This window comes from Arachis stenosperma, chromosome 3, assembly GCF_014773155.1.
Source record: "Arachis stenosperma cultivar V10309 chromosome 3, arast.V10309.gnm1.PFL2, whole genome shotgun sequence".
In the NCBI taxonomy this organism is placed as follows: domain Eukaryota; kingdom Viridiplantae; phylum Streptophyta; class Magnoliopsida; order Fabales; family Fabaceae; genus Arachis; species Arachis stenosperma.
Window position 1 is genome coordinate 163992804 of NC_080379.1, and position 20492 is coordinate 164013295.

The 20492-nt window shown below is 32.0% G+C and overlaps 2 protein-coding genes across 4 annotated transcripts; both read left to right on the forward strand.

Moving 5' to 3' along the window:
- Window positions 1-576: 576 nt before the first annotated feature.
- LOC130967183 (uncharacterized) lies at window positions 577-1545 on the forward strand. The gene has a single exon (XM_057892001.1). It carries the CDS (start codon window positions 577-579, stop codon window positions 1543-1545), a length of 969 nt encoding a protein of 322 aa, XP_057747984.1.
- Window positions 1546-12703: 11158 nt separating this feature from the next.
- LOC130968628 (uncharacterized) lies at window positions 12704-19195 on the forward strand. 3 transcript variants are annotated; one of them, XM_057894008.1, is made up of 5 exons: window positions 12704-13114; window positions 14718-14947; window positions 15245-15353; window positions 15453-16064; window positions 16490-19195. In XM_057894008.1, the coding sequence occupies exons 2-5, from the start codon at window positions 14720-14722 to the stop codon at window positions 18724-18726; spliced, it is 3186 nt and encodes a 1061-aa protein (XP_057749991.1). In that variant the 5' UTR covers window positions 12704-13114; window positions 14718-14719; the 3' UTR covers window positions 18727-19195. The 3 variants fall into 3 exon arrangements, with proteins under 3 accessions (XP_057749991.1, XP_057749990.1, XP_057749989.1); XM_057894007.1 differs by having other exon boundaries at window positions 12704-12948; window positions 13043-13114; window positions 15245-16064; XM_057894006.1 differs by having other exon boundaries at window positions 15245-16064.
- Window positions 19196-20492: the final 1297 nt, after the last annotated feature.

A 20492-nucleotide genomic window follows, 5' to 3' on the forward strand; every position in this document is an offset into this window, starting at 1 on the left:
AGACTATGTTAACTTTTTTGATTTAGAAATTTCATTTAAGGAGTTAGGGTATACAACATATAAGAAGATGTATTAATTTGACAACACTGTTGAAGACATGGAAGCTGGGCTACATGTTATTAAAGGTGATGCTAAGATAAACGAACTGAGGAATGCTCAGAAGAGAAATATGGGCAACAATGAATTTTATCTTTACTTTGATCACCTGATAGATGTCCCTGAAGTTATTGATGATGGTGTGGAGCGTGATAATGATGTGATGAGTGAATCATCATCATCTTCAGATGATGGATATGAGACCACAAAAGATGAGCCTTATAAGCCTCCTCCTTCTGGTTTTGAGGATACAGACAGCAGTGATGAGAGTTTGGAAAAGGAGAAAAATATTCAGAAGAAGAAGAAGAGACTTTCACCTAAAAAGAAAGCTAATCATGGCCCAAAAGTTCAAGATAGGGCTGGCCCAAATGTGGAGGTTGGGGCTGGTTCAGGTAGAAAGGATAGTATGGACACAGCTAAGAAAAATTCTGTCCAAAAAATGCCTTCTAAAAATATAAGGGCATTAGAAGAAAACATATTATGAGAGATGGAAGGTATAATAGAAGTAAGACTGACACTATAGGTGGAGGTTTAAGTGGCATTGGAACTAATTTGGGTGGCACATTCGGGAGTGTTGGGCCAACTATTGAGGAATTGGATTCGGATTATGACAAGCCATATGATTATGAAAGTGAAGCATTCAACAGCCCAGTGTCATCTGAGGATGAAGGGAGGACTGCATATGATGCCCTTAATGAAGAAACTGAGTACGGGGAGGTTGAATTTGAAGTTGGACAAACCTTCACTACAATGGAAGCATTCAAAAGTGCACTGAAGGATTACTTCGTATATGAGGGTAAAGATGTTATGTATCTAAAGAATGAGAAGCAAAGGGTCAGGGCAGCCTGTGCAAGTGAAAATTGTTCATGGCTAATATTGACATCATGGAACAGTGCACATGGATGTTTTCAAGTAAAAACTTTGTTCAATGAGCATAATTATGGGAGGGATTTCAGCAGCAACCTTGTTGATAGGCAGTGGATAACTTTAAAGTTAGTTAAGAGGCTTCTTATTCAGCCAGACATGAAGCCAAAGCAAGCTATGGAATACATGATCAAAGACTACAACATCCAACTGAGTAGTAAAATGATAAGCAAGGCACTTAAGGCAGCTAGGGAGGAGGTAATTAGCGACGAAGGAACACAATACGGTAAGATTAGGGATTACCTGATGGAACTGCATAGGACAAACCCTAGTTCAACTGCAAGATTAGACATGATACCTCAGCCAGAATCTTTTCCTTTGTTTGATAGACTATATATAAGTTTGGATGCTTGCAAGAGGGGCTTTATAGAAGGATGCAGGCCTTTGATTGGATTAGACGGTTGTTTTCTTAAGGGCTATTATGGCGGTCAACTATTATCTGCAGTGGGTCAAGATGGCAATAACAATAACCATTTCTTTGTTATTGCATATGCAGTTGTGCCAAATGAGTGTAAGAACACTTGAAAATGGTTCTTAACACAACTTCAGCATGACTTAGGTGATAGCACGAAAAGGGGCTGGAACTTTATATCGGACCAGCAAAATGTATTAAAAAATAGTTGTTTCATTTCATTCATTGTTATTTATTGATATGCATTGTTAGTCTGAATTGTGAGAATCTCATATCTTATTATTTATTGATATGATTTGTTGGTCTGAACTTGTTTAATGGCCTTTTTTATTTATTGGTATGCATTGTTGGTCCAAATTGGGTTATTGGCCTGCATTGTTGGTTTTTTAGTAGGGATTGGCATTAGTCTTAAAGGACATATTTCCAAGGGCTTTTCATAGGAACTGCGTACTTCACATTTGGAAGAATTTCATCAAGCAATTTAAGATGTTATCTAATGTACGAAGTTTGTAACGCTAAGATAGTGGCATACAGGGGTAAGCCAAAACTGACAATGTGCGAGGACTTAAGATGTTATCTAATGCGGAAGATGACAGCACACCAAAAGAAGCTAGAGAAACATGTTAGCGCTTTAGCGCCAGTGCAGTAAAAAGGATTGGACGACTTTTTGAAGTAAGAGAGTAAGAGAGTAAGAGAGTTCTTTTTGAAGTGCACTGTCGAAATCATAAGGTTGGGATTAATCTCGAAAAAAGAACATGCACATGCAACCTATGACAGCTAACTGGTAAACTTGTTTTGATTACTATGTTGTACTTGTAAAATTGTATATTTGTTACATAGGATTGATTGCATGTGGTAAATTGAATTCATGTCTATAGATATGTCTTGTAGACATGCCGTGGCAGCCATGTCTAAGATGGGCCTTAGGCTTGAAGATTTTGTGCATAAGTGTCTGACAATGGAAGTAGTAAGAGCTACATACTCACATTGCATCAAACCGGTTAATAGTGAAGAGTACTGGGTACAATCGGATGCTCCTAAGACTCTTCCTCCTCCAATCAAAGGAGCTGCTTATAGGCCAAAGATGAAGAGAAGACCAGACCCGGTTGAGAAAGAGATGAATCTAAACAAATGTAGAAAAACTTTTCAGGTCACTTGCTCAAAGTGTGGTAAGCTAGGACACTACTACAAGACTTGTACCAATGCACCTCAAGACTCGAATTGGAAACCTATGACAAAGAAAGAGAGAAGAGCAAAGAAAGTGCCTTTACAATTTGTAGAGTCAAGCCAAGCTAATACTCAGCAGGTATAATCAAACAAGTGATGACTCACTTTCAAAATATATTTAATATGCTAACTGTCTTATAAATATATATAGTTAAGGAATTAAGTGTCCTAATTAGTAGAGTCTTCTTGTGTTCTAATCTTGTGATTTGATGATTAAACAGGTTCAGCAAACAAGACAGAACAACTTAACTGCCAATGCTGAGGAAACTACATTAGATGCTACTGTGAGTTTATGTCAATTTAGGGTTTTTATTTGGCATAACACTAATTTATTTGTTATCCTAACATTTATAATTATGATAGGCTAAGGCAAAGAAGAACAAAAAGAAGTTTCCTAAAACATCTGCAACAGGACAATCAGTGAACCATAGTCAAGGGAAGAAAATTAATGTCTCCCAGTGTGCACCCCAAGCAGATGAGGTAAAAAATGGTCCTAAGTTAAATTAGTAATCTCTATTTAATTTAACTATGACCTTTGCTATGATCTTCTCTGAGGATAGCCTGCAACAAAATTCAACACCAACTCTACACTATGCTTTAGGGAGAAGCAACCAATTGTGAGACCCACTGCTCCAGCGAACCAAGGTGTATCAACAGGAGTATCAGTTGAGACCATGGCTGCAGCAACTTCAGGAACTGCATCAAGACTTTTTAAGTTCATTCCCACTCCAGGAATTAGGCCTCCTAACAAGAATTGAGTAGTTGATCTAGTTTTAAAAGTTTGGAACTAGAAAGAATAGATAATTTGGACAATAACTTGTGGATACTGTGTCTATTTTGGTTATCAGATTACTTGCTACGACAACTATGTTGATTAGGAACCTTGTGTTGTCCTTGCTTTTGTTATTATATAATTAGATGCTAAGACATGCAACCAGTGATATAGTTGGTTGAATACTCTTTTGGATAACTATATTATTAAGGCTGTTATGATGATTCCCTTATTCTATTATTATGATATCATGTCTTAAGTTTCAATTTTCAACAAATGACTTCTTACTTTGTTCAACAAATTCATAATGCCTTATTTTATTACAAAATCATGTATATTGCTGCAGTCTTTAAAATTGAATAAACGAACATATAAAAACAAAAGCAACTTAATTATATTTATATTCATTCATCAAAAGTGATCAATAGCAACAAATGCCATAGCCTAAACAACTTAACAACTAAGATCACCATGTTTCACAGTATTCTAGAAGCAACATTTGATCTCTATAAACTACACCACTACACAGGTTTTCAACTACAATTCTAGCAACAAATGCCAACATAACACATCCAACACTATTGCATCTAATTTGACTAAAATTCAATCTAGCTTTCTTCAAATGAATTTTTAAGCCAACCAATCTTTTCTCTAACTCCCTAACTTTGTTATCATTTACAGAAGAATTACCTTCTTTATGATTCTGATTCAGCTTCAAACCTCCAAACAAAAGAGTCTTCGCAGCATCCTCATTGAATGATGCAACATAATCATCAAGCCAATAAAAATATTTGCAATGAGGTGTTAGAGTCTACAAAATAATATTCTTTATTATGAATCTATTAAAAAACAAAGTAAACACAATTTTAATTGTTGATAAACCTACCTTGAAGTATGAGCATCAATGAGAAACAAAGTGAACAAAATTTTAATTGTTAATAAACCTACCTTGAAATATGGGCATCGAAAGAATAGTCTGTTCGAGTTCATATCGGTTCCAGACATGAACAAAATTACATAAATTCTACAATTACACTCCGGGGCAACCCACTTCTTCTTCCACCTTGATCCCACACTCCCAGTAACCTTCAAACTCCAACTTGGTTCGTTTTCAACTCTCCTACTTCGCCGATTTGATGTCGACCCACGTTCTTCACTATCAACCATGCTGTCCTAGGATTTACAGTCGAACACAGTGATACATTTTCAGAGTATACAGTGAAGCAGCGCAGCATTTGAACCTCCCATCCTACCTAAAACGACAGCATTTTTATTTGGGAGGCAGGGACAGATCGATCCCTGTCCATTTTTAAATTGACAGCTTGGCACTTTAAGAACACCTGGCAGCCAGTTCATCGCCGTTAAGTGACACGTATGCTTATTCCGGTTGTTTTCAACGCCGGAAGACACAGAAGAACCGGCATGTCTCACGGAATGCAAAGACAGGGGTCGGGACGTACTTTTTTTTTTTAACAGGGATCGCTTTCTCCTTATGAAAAATGGACAGGGACCGGGTTGGGTGTTTACTCCTAAGTTATTTAAACATTTAGTTAGAAAGAAGAGTTCTAGGGGAAGCAAATTTTGTGAGTTGTAGCCATCAATTAGTCATCAATAGTGCATTTAATGGTGTGAGATTTTATTTAATGGTGAAGAATCACTATTTTTTTTTTTTTTTGCTGGCTAAATGCTGACTAAATTTTAATAAATCTGCTGATCCCCTAAACTTTTCCAGTTAAAAATTCAATCCATAGTAGTTATTCACTTTAGAAAAAAATACCTATCCTTGCCCAAAAAAAAAAAAGAGTTTCTCTCTAGAACTTTGTTCGCCTAAAAGAAATTAATCACCACTGTTATTAATAGTATATACTTTTGAGTGATGAAAACAAAAAGACCGCATAAGTACGTAAGAGCTCCAATGAAATTACTCAAATTAGATAATATATATATATATATATATATATATATATATATATATATATATATATATATATATATATAAAACAAAAATATATTAAAAAAAGATATGACAAAAATAATAATATATTTAATATATATTCTCAAAAATAATTATAAATATTAAATATTGATATAATTTTTGGTAAGTATATTATGAAAAAATATGAGGAGTTAATAGAGATATTGTACAATACATACAATGAGATTAAATTGAAAGTTAAATATATTATAGGCAATTAATTAATTTTAAATTGTTTCGAGCTAATTTAAAATTTGAAACAAATTAGAATTACCGTAAGTTATAGAATCAAAACAAGAATCCCCTCTTTCAATACGCCTTTATCTCCATTCTCTCCATTTTTCCGAGAATCTTGTCGGTGCAGCGCGTCCACGATCACCGTCTACCATCCAAATCTATTCTCCCTATTTAGTACCCAATTCCTCTCCCTCGCACCCTAATCCCTTTCTATCAAACCCTTAACGTCGTGCCGCCTTACTCGTAACAACCAGACCGCCATTGACGCAGGAGGGGACGTGAAGGGCAACAACATGCCGTCACGCTGGCGCGCCATCGCTTCTTCTCTACCCAATCCTTATCTCTCTTCTTCGTTTTCTCAACCCAGATCACCCCAACCATCACCCCCCGCCCAGCCAACCAACCCTGTCAAACCGTCTGCAACCACCACCTGTGACCACCGTTGCCCACCCTCTCTCTCTCTTCTCTTTCTTTTCTCTTTTCCCATTTCTCCTTGCCGTGTTTGCTGCCCCACGTCCCTGTTCGCGCTTGCCAGCTCCGGCAAACAACACCCCGATGCAACCCAGCAGCGGCTAAGTTCTGTGCTGCTGCGACACCATCACTGCCCCCGTTCTTCTTTCTCTCCTTCATCATCGCAGGTTCCATCCCTTTCCTTGTTCCCAGTTCTTTATATTTTATTTATTTCATTGCTTTTAATTCTGGTTTTTGCATATAGATTAGGCTTAGGCAGTGACGGACCCAGAAAATTTATGTTGAAGGGGTAAAAATAATACACATTACTATAAAAAGATATATTAATTTAAATTTTAAAAAAATAAAAGTACACATTAATTATTCGAATACAAAAAAAAATTAAAAATTACATTAGCCGCTAACTTTTTTCTCTTCAAATTTTGAATGTACTTCTCTTTTTTTTTTCATATTTTAAAAATGTTAAATAATTGTTTCATTATCAACTTGATTGGATGTCTCTCTTTCTGTATATGTAACTAAACAATCATTCAATCACTCATCTCCCATTCAACCACTAGAAATATTTTTTCTAATGGAGTGACTTTAGATTCTAGTAGTAGTTTTTTTTTTTGAAATATTTTTTCATTATTATTTTTAAAAATAAAAATATATATTTTAAATTAGTAAATTGATCAATTCACTTTAAAAATTTATATACAACATAATTACATATAATAGAATAAAATGAAAGATAAATAAATAAATAATAAAGATATGTAAATTAAGAATAAAATAAAATATATAAATTTATGAAAAGAATAAAAAATAGATTAATACCTAAACTATAATTGTTTGAATTAAAATTTGCAATTGAAATTATCAAAAAGAGAAATAATGAAATTAAAAGATATATAGAGTCATAGAGAGTTATACAAAATAAAATAGAGAATTTAAAATTTATCTTTTGATGAAGAGAAGATAACCACTAGACAAGGAATAGAAAAAGAAGGTTGGAAATATGAAACTAAGAAAAGGGTTTAAGTGAATAAATGAGTGACGGATGGAATTTGGAAATGGAAAAAGACTAAATTTAATTAGGTTAACTAATAGTCAAAATGATAAAAAGATAAAATGAATTTAAGACTTTAAATAATTGGGTTTAATTTATTTATAGTGGGGTTATTTAAAATCTAAAATGAAAGCTTATTATATATGTATTTTTTTTGTTTAAAAAAATAAAATCATAGTGGAGGCAAGTGTCCTCCCATACCACTGTGTAGGTCCGTGCCTGGGTTTAGGACTAGTTAATATCTGTTGTTAGATTGAATATGTTTGCTGGCTGAATTTTATGGATTGATTGCTATTTCCATTGAACTAAATGCTCTATTTACACATGATGTACACTATATGTTCGATGAAATATCTAAATGAAATTTTTTGTTTAATTCTTATGTATGGCCAGTATTTGACTTAAATTCTATTCTCATGAGGTATTATAATTTATAATTGTGCAATTTTATGTGATTTTTAATGATATTTGAGCTTGAATTTTGTTATGCACTTATTTGTGATTTTTTTTTATCAAAACGCCAATTTAGTTAAAAATTTAGATGTTATCAATTGTTTGGTATATTTTTAAGAAGTGCATACCATATTTTATTAAGTGATTTGAATGAAATGGTTTATTCATGTTGGTTTTGAACATAAATAATCACATGCATCATCACTCTGACTTACGTGTGTATATCTTTTTTTTTTTGTGATTTTACAATGTGTTTTCAATAATAAGTGATCTTTCTATTTTAGGTTATTGATCATAGTTATTCTTGTGTATTAGTGGGATCATAGTACCATATATCACTTAATTCTTTTGATTGGCTTTTTTTATTTGTGTTCGATTGCAGATTGTGGAAGTGACTGAGCTAAAAATTGATGAGACGCAATGTGATCATATTGTTGAGTTGGATTTAATTTATCATTCATTGAATTCAAGTATGGTTAAAGTTGTTGCAGTTAGATATAAGTGATTAAGTTATAATAGACATGCTATTACATTGCTAAATCCTACTTAATTATGTCATATTCCATAATGTAAATTTATCACAAAGTGTAAATTTTTTCAATTATAAAACATATGCCGTTAGTATCATGAATATGTGATTAAAGAGAAGTTTAGCAGATGATTCAGATGATTATTTCTATTCATACGTGGATGGTTATTTAAGTAATCACATGTTAAATATACTGTCTTTCAGTTTAATATGGATTTGGATGGTTACTTTCATAGACAAAATAGATGGTTATTTTTGTCGCCTGATAAGTATATCATGATTAAAAGATATTCTACCAATACATTCAACTAAGTTCAGAAAATGAATGAGCAATCACATGTTAATCTTCATCAAGTCTCATGAACAAAACCTTAATACTCTAACTAGGGAATTAGCTCAACAAGCATTTTGTATTGGAAAAAAATTCCTGTTTATAGATATAATAAACTCGATGGTCAATTTCATATGAAATTGGATGGTTACTTTCATAGACAAAATAGATGGTTATTTTTTATGCCTGATATCGAAGGCTGAAAGGTGATGAGGGAGATGTGGTGTTAATCAACGGCGCTGTGGTGGGATGGTTATCGGAGCTTGTGAGAAAGAGGGTGAGAGGTGTGCCGTCGTTCACAGAGAAGGAATTGGATACATTTTGAAATAAAGATTGGAATGTTAGAATTAAAGTGAAACTGAAAGGGTTTGTTATACTAGGGTAAAAAGTGGGTACATTTTCAATTTTAATTTAAATTGGGCCAAATAAACAGCACATTGTACGCATTGTATAAATACTCCATTGGCTCTCTAGCGGGATTCTTAAAAAAATGAAATGTTTTTAGCCATAAAATTAGGCAATTTTATGTCAAATTGATTAATTTTGGATTTGTTTAAATGGTCCTATGCTTTTTTTTTTAAAATGTCTAAAGATCGAATTTTATTCTATTTTTTCATATGATTTTTAAATACAGAAATTATTTATTAAATACAATATAATTTTCTTATAGAAAATAATTATTGTATTTAATTCTATCATACTTTAATATTTTTTATAGGAATGTTCATAGATTGGATTCGATCTGCATATCTGCGACGTTTATCTGAATTCAATAAAAAAAACTGTGGATATCGATCCGATAAGCAAATATATCGGATCCGATCCGCACATTATTAGGATCGGATTGTGGATTTTATGTAGGTATCCGCATATTCGCGAATCTGCAAAAATAAATAAATGAATAAGTAAATATTATTTTTATGTTTTATTTCAACTAATAATTATCATATATATTATATTATATTATTTTTATTATTTTAAAAAAAATATATTTAATAATATTTTAAGAATAACAATATTTCAAAGAGTGAAAAAAAGAGATTTTATTGATATTTTTTAATGAAAATAAACTTTTAAAAAGTGCGGATCGAATCGGATCCAAAGTTAAAAATCGCGGATATTGGATCTGATGATTTTACTGCGGATCAAATAGAGATTTTGGTCATATCCAATCCGACACCCCCAATTTTTTATAAATATTTTTATTGTATTAATTTTTTGTGGATAATTTTGTTGACGTTTAAAGTTTTAAAATTTTTTTTGGGAATTATATATGTGTATATATAATTGTTTAGATGCTTTAAGAAAAAATATCAATGTAAAAATCTCTATAAATAATAATTGTTAAATTTCAATAAAAAATATCAATTAAAAAACTAGTACTTATTTTTATAAAATCTTGGTCAGGTCATAAAATCATAATAGAACTGATAATATACAGAGGTTGGGCCATAGGGGCATATCTGTACCGTACCACATTGCAGTGAAGTAGCTATTAATTAACCAACACAACTAAAGAAAGAAAGGAACCTCATTTTTTGATCTTTCCCACAGTTTGAAGGGTCCCACTTGCAATCGCCAATAGAAACTTAAAGTGGCAGTTTGCTTAATTAAAATAAAATACATAGATATTATGCCACTTAATTACTCATTATAGAGTCTTAACAACTTAGTTTAGAATAGATTGCACACTTGTCGAGTTTGCTGCGACTGTTACTGTTGGAGTAGGATTCAGATATTGACTAATCACAAATTCATTCTCATACTCCAATTTTCAAAAGTGTATTACCCAAGCTAAACACTTTTATTTTTATTTTTTATACTGTATTATTTTCAATGAGTTTTATGTAGGAGTTTTTATATTACGTTTTAATCATATTCTTATATTTGTAAAATTTTTATATTTAATAAATAATTTTTATATTTAATAAATAAATTTTTATGTAGGAGTTTTTATATTACGTTTTGATCATATACTTTATAATTTGTATATAAATAATACATATAAAATAAATCTAATTTAATTAAGGATTTTTCGAACCATTACTTCAATAACACTAATTGAAAACTTTTTGTTAACATATATGCAATTGGTTTTCAAAGATTTACACTGCATTCAAAGTTTTTTTTTTTTGGTACAAAAAACATATATACATTTAAAGAGTACATTTGATGTATTTGTTAGTAAAATTCATAAAAACAAAAGTAATACTAGTGAGAGTCAAAAGTAATACTAGTGAGAGTTTTAATTTTTTTCACAATTTTTAATGGTTAAATTTTTTTTTTCAAATGTGATAATTTTGCTCCTGAATTTTCTCAATGGGTGGTAGAGCACAAATCTCATCTGGCTGACGCCATTAATGATTATTCTACTCTGTATTTATAATAACAAAGAACAGTAGATAAATAGAGTATAAACTATAGAGTTACTTCAACATTTGACAATAAATGAATGAAAACAAAATAAAAATTCATAGTAGTTTTTTACACGGATACAAGTGTAATTTAATTTTAATTTTAAATATTATTTAAATAATTTTTTATTAATAATAGATTTAAGTTCAATTATAATTAATTAGTCACTTTAGTATATGTTAATTAATATAAATTAGCTTAGTTTATCAATTATTTAATATATGACTATCATTAATTATAGTAAAAGTATATAAGAAATATATAAAATATAATTACATAATAAACAACTTTTAATATTTTTATTTATAAAATTTTAAGAAATGAGAATAAATCATTTTTTTCTCTCTCAATCTTTACTTTTTTTTTTTTCATCAAATTATCAATATCACAGTTTAAATAACTCTAATGTATGAGATTTTCTTCATGTATGATATGATAACTTTGTGTTAATAGTAGGAAATTGTATAAGACATTAAGACTCTTATAAATGCTTTTCTAAATTGGAAAGTGTACCCCGAATTTAATGTGATGAGTGGACTAAGCCAACTAATATTTACTAATAAAAATGACGTTTTTGGATAATATAATTTATTAGAGATAACATAAAAAAATAAAATCAAATTTTGATTAATATAATTTAGAATAATAATATATATTTAAGTTTTTTATTAATCAAATTTAATTAAATTAATTTAATATAATAAAAATTAATTATAATTAATATTATTCTAAATTTTATTATTTAATTTGATTAGGCTTAAATTATAAAAAAATTTAAATATATAGTATTATTCTATAACTTATAACAGTATAACTGATTTTTTTCATCAATATTAAGGTGTGATTTAGTAAAAACTTTTAGACACATACTTGTTTTTTTAGTATTACAATGATTATATTACGTGTTTAATAAATAAAAAAATCGTATATTTGTGCTTGTAATTTTTAAAAAAATAAAAGTATTTTTAAAAATTATTTTTGTAAAATTAATTTATATTTATCAAAATAAAAATTTAATATAATTTTATATATTAATAAATATCAAAATTATTTATATTTATTATAATTATTTAAATTTTAAAATTATTTTGTCAAACATAATTATTATTGTTTATACTTATTAATTTTTTTTAATTTTATTTATCGAACATCGACTTCATAACTTTTAAAATATCATATTTTATAAACCAATTGTGATAAACTGCTTTTAAAAGTAAAAGTTTCATTAAATTCATCATATATATATATATAATTTTGATTATTAGTGTTTAAGGTAGAATTTAGATTCTATAATGTAAAAAAAGTTAGTAAAATAGTAAAATAGACAAGTAGTAGAATAGATGATTAATCACCATTAATTTTACAATTTCTATAAAATGTGTATTTTATTATTTTAATTTAAGAGTCTAATTTATTATTTTACTAGTTTTTTTACTTTAGAAAGTCTTGATCCATTCAGATAATATTATTGAAAAAATTTAATTAAAAAAATTCAAATTTTATTGATTTTTCCTTTATAGAAAAATATTTCTAATTAAGGACTATTAAAAATAGAAGTTACGAAAGCATTAGTATTTATTAGTAGTAGTTTCGGTTACATTTATTTAACAAAAATAATAATTAGAGTAATATAATTGCAAATATTTGCACCAAAAAGCAAGGAAGGTGGAGAGAATCTAGAAATGGGCATTTGGTATTGATATCCTCAAAAAGGCAGAAATAAATGGAATTATTTTATTCAAATTTATAGAAACAAGAGAGAGAAGAGTGAGAAGTGAGAGAAGTGAAGAAAAAGCAGAGAATAAAAAGAGACCGGATGTTGACAAATTTCATGTCACTGTTGTTCTTAGAAGGTCGTTTGTTTGTGTGAAGATTTCTTATCTGGGATCTCTCTCTCTTCTCTCTTCTCTCAAAATCCCCCCTTTTTTTTTTCTCCCAAAAAAACAAAACCTTCATTTCATTCTCTTCTGCTTCTACTCCGTATCAGAGAGAGAAAGAGAGAGTTACCCACTCTGACTTATTAGATCGAAATCGAACGATCTAACTTCCTTCAATGTAATTGCTGCTTTCAGCTAACCCTTTTTTTTGTATTTTTGGTATAGTTCGAGTCAAAAGGCCTCTCAATTTTTAATTGATTTTTTTTTCTTAGATTCTTGAGTGTTGAATGGTAGAATCCATGGCGGATTCTTAAGTGCCGGTCATATGAGGATGTGGCTCTGAGGTAATTTTCCATTAATCGCAGTGATTTTTCATTAATTAATTTTTTCTGATTTTGTTTTTACACATGGAATTCAGTTCTCGGCCCCCTGTTGCTTTTTCGCTGGCTTAATTAATTTGGATTTTCAACTTAATTATTTTACTTTCTTTCTTCTTAATTTTATTTTTATTTGTTGGTTCGTATAACTGGGATGTTGAATTGTGTAATTTCGGTGTGTTAGATTCTTTGAGGGGGCAATATTCGTTTTGCAGATTATTGTTGTATTGGATCTGTTTTGTTCAATATTTTTCTTTGAGGTGATTTTTCATCTCTTTGGCTATTGAAGAAATACGGGGAATTGTTTTGTTTCTCTAATTGCATTGAGGTAGGACTCGCATAGTTCAGCTCGAAATCAAGTAGGATTTTGTTTTGATTTATTCAGTCTCTCATTATTCTGAAAAGGATTTTGGTCAAAATGGCTGTTTCAAGATTAATTGGGCGAGTCTGAACGGGGTTTCATGCATTTGGAAGCATGTACAAATCTTTTATTGCAGAAAGTGCCGAAGTTTTATTGGGATCACTCATGCTTGTGCTACTTCACTGACAGTGACTGTGTTCTAGCTGTTTTAGGTGCTACCTCACTTTGTTAAGGCAGTGAAATTGTGAATTTGTAACTTCTCAGTTAATTATTTCTAATGTGGTTATTACTGCCTAAGCTATGATTAGCTTGATTTGAATCTCCTTTTCTTGCTTGAAAATACCGAAAGGGTCAACTTTGCCTAAAGAAAAGGGATTTAGTTAATAGGTTTTTCTTTCTTTTTTTTTCCCCAACAGTGTAACTTCAAGTCCTACTTTTAAGATAATGTTTCCTGCACCTTAACCATTCTTGTGACTAGGTAATCTGAAGTAGTTTCTGTTTTGTTCTGCTAGGGTTAGACATGGCCAGATTTCTCATGTATATTTTACTCATAATTCGAATCATGGGACTTGTGAATTTAGTCAGTTGCATTTTTTGGCTTTCCAAAATTAAAATACATGGTAACTGCTAGGAGCAACATTAATCCTTCTTGCAACCAACGTTTTCAGCCAGCAATAGATGCTTTTTGCATGTCATGTTTCTTGGTTTAAGGTTCTTACTGATTGAGTACTTCGTGCAGTAACCTCACTTTCATCTAGTCCATGTCTCTAACACGTTGATTTTGTTTTACATCCTCTCTTTAGGTAAATAATTTTACTTTTTTTTTTTTGTGTGGTCAATTTAATCTTTTCACTTTAGTCATTGTAATTAAATGCTTGGGCTGATAGCAAAAACTTGTCTTAGGAAATTCCTTGCTTGTTATAAATCCTTTTTAAATGCATGCTGTTTCTCTTCTTAAATACAAGGTGATATACAGAGTTGAAAGGAGTAGTTGTTCACATAACTTGGGTGTGGGATCTTTATTTTCATGCGCCAGAAGGATTTTATTGAACTGTTAATTTAAAATACATAGATCAGAGTCATACATTCATACTTGCATATTTACATCTTCCTGTAATGTATGAGATGCAAGGGATATGGATGGGAACTGTAAGATGTGTCAGGTAATGTGTGAGAATAATTTTAAATTTAACTGTGCTCAATTATCAGGGATGGGAACCAAAGTTCAGAATCTCCCAGGATACTACTCAATGAGAGATCTTAATGAGGAATCCAGCAGTTGTGGCTGGCCGCTATTTTATGGGGATAATAAAGCACTGGTAAATGGGCAGTACTATCATGATTATATGCCAAGTGCTACTACAGATGCATGTTCAGCTTATGAAAAGGATGCTGTGAAGCAGACAATGCTTGAGCATGAGGCCGTATTTAAGAATCAGGTGTGGCTCCATTTTCCCCTTGGCCTGTAATTCAAATACTATGTTTTGGAAAGGTTTAGGGTGTTTAGTGTTTAGGGTGTTTAAAGATAAAGTCTTATTAGTCAATTTAGAAATACCAATGGTCATGCATTTTTCAATCTCTAGGATGGTTGCTAAGTGTGACTTAATCTTTTTAATCTTATTAGCACTAGTTTTCTGGCGACATGGTTCAAGTGGCAGTAGCATTCAGCTTAATTTTATTTATACTCCATAATTGGTGAACCTTTGATATATTTAAATTACGTATTTGTCAACCAGGTCTTTGAACTTCACCGTTTATACAGAATACAAAAGGATTTGATGGATGAAGTTAAAATGAAAGCATTACACAGGAACCAGATACCTGTTGAGACATCATTTTCCGCAGGTCCATTGGCATCTAGAATAACATCTGAAGATGGTAAAAGATGGAATATTCCTGGATTTCTCACAGGAAGTTCTAATTGTGCCAAAACATCTGTTTCAGGCATTGAGGGTACTTGTTCCCCTTCAAGTTCGAATAAAGGAGCAAATAAGCAAGCTAGTCTGTTTCCGTCCCCAAATGGGAGTAGTTCAAAAGATGTTGAGGTGCTGGAGTCCAGACCCTCAAAGGCGAGGAGAAAAATGTTTGACCTTCATCTCCCTGCTGATGAGTATATTGATACTGAGGAAAATGATAAGCTAAACGATGAGAAGATAAGTGGTACAGCAATATTTCTTCCTGAAAGAGATTCCAAACATGGAAAGGGAGCCGATGTAAAACCTTTTTTTGGCAATGGTGGGAACACTGGTAGCCAAGAAGACACTTCAAGATCTGAGCAGTTTTTAAGGAGCAGAAGTGGTTTGGCTGACTTAAATGAGCCTGTTCAAGTGGAAGAAACAAATGAGACTTCATGTGTTCCGTTTTCAAACCATAATCAATATCAAGAGGCACCTGAGTGTTCTGATCTATCTGCCAAACAGAAGTCAAGGTTTTTTGGTTTGTCCAGGGAAGAATTGCTAAACTCACATCATGGAACTGACAGCTGGGCTCGAAATAATGGATATTCAGAGAACAATGGGAATGGAAAAGGATGGATTTCTTCAGTACTGGAGGCAGGTTAGATCTTCCATTGAACCCTTCTCCATCCCCCTTCCTCCCCGTCCCTTTTTTTAGCAGCGGATCATAGTAATTTATAAGAAACTGACATCAAATTAGGCTGATAAAAGAGATTTGAAGCCCAATGAAAATTTAGATTTTTATTATAGCTTGATGGATGAGTGCACTTTTACCTTTATCCTCATTTAAAGTTGCAAATATTTCTTTTTGCTAGTTATTTTATATTTTTCTCCGACAGGGATTTAGTAAATTATAAGGAAGCATATAGTTTCTCTCTCTTGACTATATTTTGGACTAAGTTCTCTTTGCGAGTATGTGGTAGAAATCAAGTATCACTATCATTATGATTTCTTATTTAAAAAAAAGGGTATTCATATGATATATGATAACTTGTGCCATAACTATTTTGTTTTTAATGCTTACAGGGCATGCTAAAGGAGATTCAAAATACATCCCCCAAGTCCACAAACAAGAGCATTCCCCTTTATCTTCCCAAACAATGAAAGATGCACTCAGAAAAACTCATGAGCCTACATATGGCTTTCAAATTAATCAAAGCAAGGCTGAGTTTTGGAGGGTAAAAAGTGATTTAGATACCAGTGAAAGACATTTTGCATACTCCACTAATAAACATCCAGAGCCTGTTGGATCATCACATAGACCTGGTTTCTTTGCAATCACCCCTTCCTCTGATTTATCCAGGTCTTGGTCTCATTCACCTTCTTTGGAAATGGCAAGTGGTAACCTAGGCCAGAAGTTGGTGTCTATTCAGACTGCGCCATCTCAATCCGGTGCCTTGAATAGGAGTTCCCAGCCACAACAAAGCAATGGGATTTTGGGAGATAGGTGGCATACAAATATTAATTCAAAGCTTAATCCAGGTTTTCAATATGATGTACCTGTTCAGAATGGGTTTTACCCTGGGTCTGCATCTGGGTCCAAGGAACTTTCAGTGAACATCTCTTCAATCAGCTATGACTATCTCAACCATAGTAATGACTGCAAGAGAATTCCTGAACACTTCAACAATGGTTCAGCAAAATACTTTAAGAGTTCAAATTCAAAGTGCAATGACATGACATCTGGAAAAGATATTAACTTGAATGTAATGCTTTCAAACAGCTCATCCAACAGCTTGGTTAGCCAGTCAGGTCTTGGAATCAGGAACAGTGAACAGAAACGTGAGGAGCAGCTTGCAGTGTTGCCTTGGCTTAGAGCCATGTCAACATGTAAGAATGAGGTGCAAAATGCTGATAGAAGCTTAACTGCTGGAGAATCAAGTTTTTTGTATATTGCTTCTTTATCTAACAAAGATGAAATTAGTAAGGGATCTGGTGGAGAATTTTTGCACAATATAGCATCAGGTTTGCGTACTAATGATATTGAGCGAAAGGGGACAGAAATATGTGAGGGCTCTACTGTTAAGAAAATTCTTGGTGTTCCCATATTTGATACGCCTCAAGTTTCTCCTAAGGAGCCAACTTCACTGACTTCTCCCTCCTTATCAGTTCCTAAGCCATCTGGACTGCAATTACTGAAAAATAATGGGAAAAACTGGCTACTTGATATTAACTTGCCTTGCGACGATGATGTTATTGAGTTGGACGATGAAGCTGTCACTGAAACTTTTGTTAGTAAGAAAGGATCTCCTGCAACAGGAGGCAGCTCTAGAAATCAGATTGATCTTAACTTGAGTATGAGTGAGGATGAAGAATTTGTGACACCTCCAACCACCAATGTAAATACAAAGGCAGAAATAGATCTTGAGGTCCCTGCTCTTCCTGACACAGAGGAGGATGCCACTCCTGAAGAAAGGCAGATTGAAATTCCTGAAGTATTAATACCAGGCCCACCAAACATGGACGAACAGCAGCAGGATGAAGTTATAAAGTGTGCAGCAGAGGCTATCGTTGTCATGTCAACTCTTTGCTGCAGTCAGGTGGATGATGTGATCAGTATTCCATCAGGAAGTCCAATGGAGGACCCACTAAGTTGGTTTGTGGATTTCGTGTCGTCATGTGTAGATGATCTGGAGAGAAAGCTTGACAATTCAAGGGAACAAGATGGTGAGGATAATGAAGAATCTTTCTCAGGGGAAATCGATTACTTTGAGTCCATGACATTGAAACTGGCAGAGACTAAAGAAGAGGACTACATGCCCACGCCTCTTGTTCCGGAAGACTTTAAAGTGGAAGAATCTGGAACAACATCATTACCTAGTCGCACGCGAAAGGGGTCGGCAAGGAGAGGAAGGCAGCGGAGGGACTTCCAAAGGGACATCCTTCCAGGCCTCACAACTTTGTCGAGGCATGAAGTAACCGAAGATCTTCAGATATTTGGAGGGCTTATGAGAGCAACGGGTCATTCATGGCAATCAGGGTTAACCAGGAGAAGCTCTTCTAGGAATGGAGGTGGCAGGGGAAGGCGGCGGGTACAGGTCCCCCCATCTCCCCCTCCACCTCCACCTCCACCTCCACCCCCACCCCCATCCCAACTTCCACCAATGGTGACAATTGAAAATTGTACCCCACTGATACATCAACTTAACACTATTGAAGTGGGATTGGAGGATAGAAGCTTAACAGGTTGGGGCAAGACAACTAGAAGGCCGCGAAGACAGCGTTGCCCGGCGGGTAATCCTCCAACGATCCGGTTAATCTAATCACTGTAAGAGTCTTTAAATATATAGATGAGAATTATAGAGGGTAAGCAGGCCCTTTTCCTGTATTGATGGATAGAAGGAACGCATGATGTTCTCAAGCACGGGTATTTCTCTTTGTACATTTCATCAACCCGTATTTGGGTATTATATGTTTGAGTGTGACTTGTTAGTCATGCTGTGATAGATACCAACTTGTACTATTCTTAAATAATGTTGCATGATTTTTTTTTTTTTTTTTTATGTCTGACTCTATATTGAGATGTATACCAGTGAGTAGCTTCTCTGTTCTCACTTGGATTCTTAATTAGTGATTTTTAGTTGCATTGCATACAAGGATGCATGCTTGAATTATATAGCCTCCACCAAAAAGGACTTTTTGGCTCCTTAGCTTATGAAATGGATAATAGTAGATGACATTATTGTTCTGAAACTCAGTCTTCTATAATTGTGTTTTAAGGATTCAATTATCATAGTGTTAGTTATATTAATTCGCAATCCCCTAGAATCATAACTTTGAAGTTGTTAGTGGAATAAAAGTACTAGGGTGTTGGCGTGTTGCTATTGCAACTTACAAGTAGAAACTAGAAAGTTTTAATAGAAAATATAAATTAAAATGTATTTTTTCATATATTGGAATAATTAAAAATGAATTTTATTTTTTAATTAATTTCTTTAGTTCACTCCGGCTATATCCTTTTCTATAATTCTATTCTTGAAAAAGGTTTTACTCGAATGTTTATATAAAATATATTGAAAAAAAAGTTTACTCAATAACGGATGAATAACCTTTAATTAATAAGAAATGGTTACTAAAAAAATAATTCTGCTGGATAATTAATAGGGAGTTTAACTAACAATAAACTAATAAATATTTTTAAATTATACTCTATATTAATTAATTGTTATTAATTAATAATAATTTAAATTTTATTTTTTAAAAATATACAATTAATAATTGTTAATTACAATTATTTAAAGTTAGTTAATTAAAAATTGTTTAACTATATTTTTCCCAAAAAAAATGGAGATGATAACTAAAGAAAGAGAAGTAAAGAGGAAGCCATATTTGATTTTTTGGCTTATGTGCCGAACTGACATTGTTCATGCAGTTTATGATGTTGAGGTATCACCACTTGTTTTTTATTTTTTTTGGGGACATTTTTAAAATAAAAATTTTGAAACTAACTATAACATACACATATACACATGATACATAAAAAGGAAACCACCTATGATGTAGGGACACACCGTACATGCAAATTTTAAAATTTTATAAGACATGAAAATATATATATATATATATATATATATATATATATAAAATATAAAATATTTTTTAAATAAATTGTGATAATATTTTAATATTTTATTAATATTAAAATATAAATTAATTTTTTATTATTTTTAATGTTTTATTTTAATTATATAAAATATTTAAAATAATTTTATTTTAATAAATAATAATATATATTACTTTTAAATTTATTTTAAAAATACATGTTAAGAATAAGATTTGACATGCTGACACATGATGATATTTTAGTGTGTCCAAACGTATTCGAATTTTTTTTATTTTATTAAAATGTGGTTGGACACGACAGACACACATATCGGATGAATATCAATAAGTGTCATATCTAAGATGTGTTCGACATACAGACACAATAACTTAGCAAAATGTCGGTACTTCATAAAAAAACCACAAACATTGAAGCTGCACAAGGAATGCTTTTTAATTTTTAAATATTAATAGTTAATTAGTGACA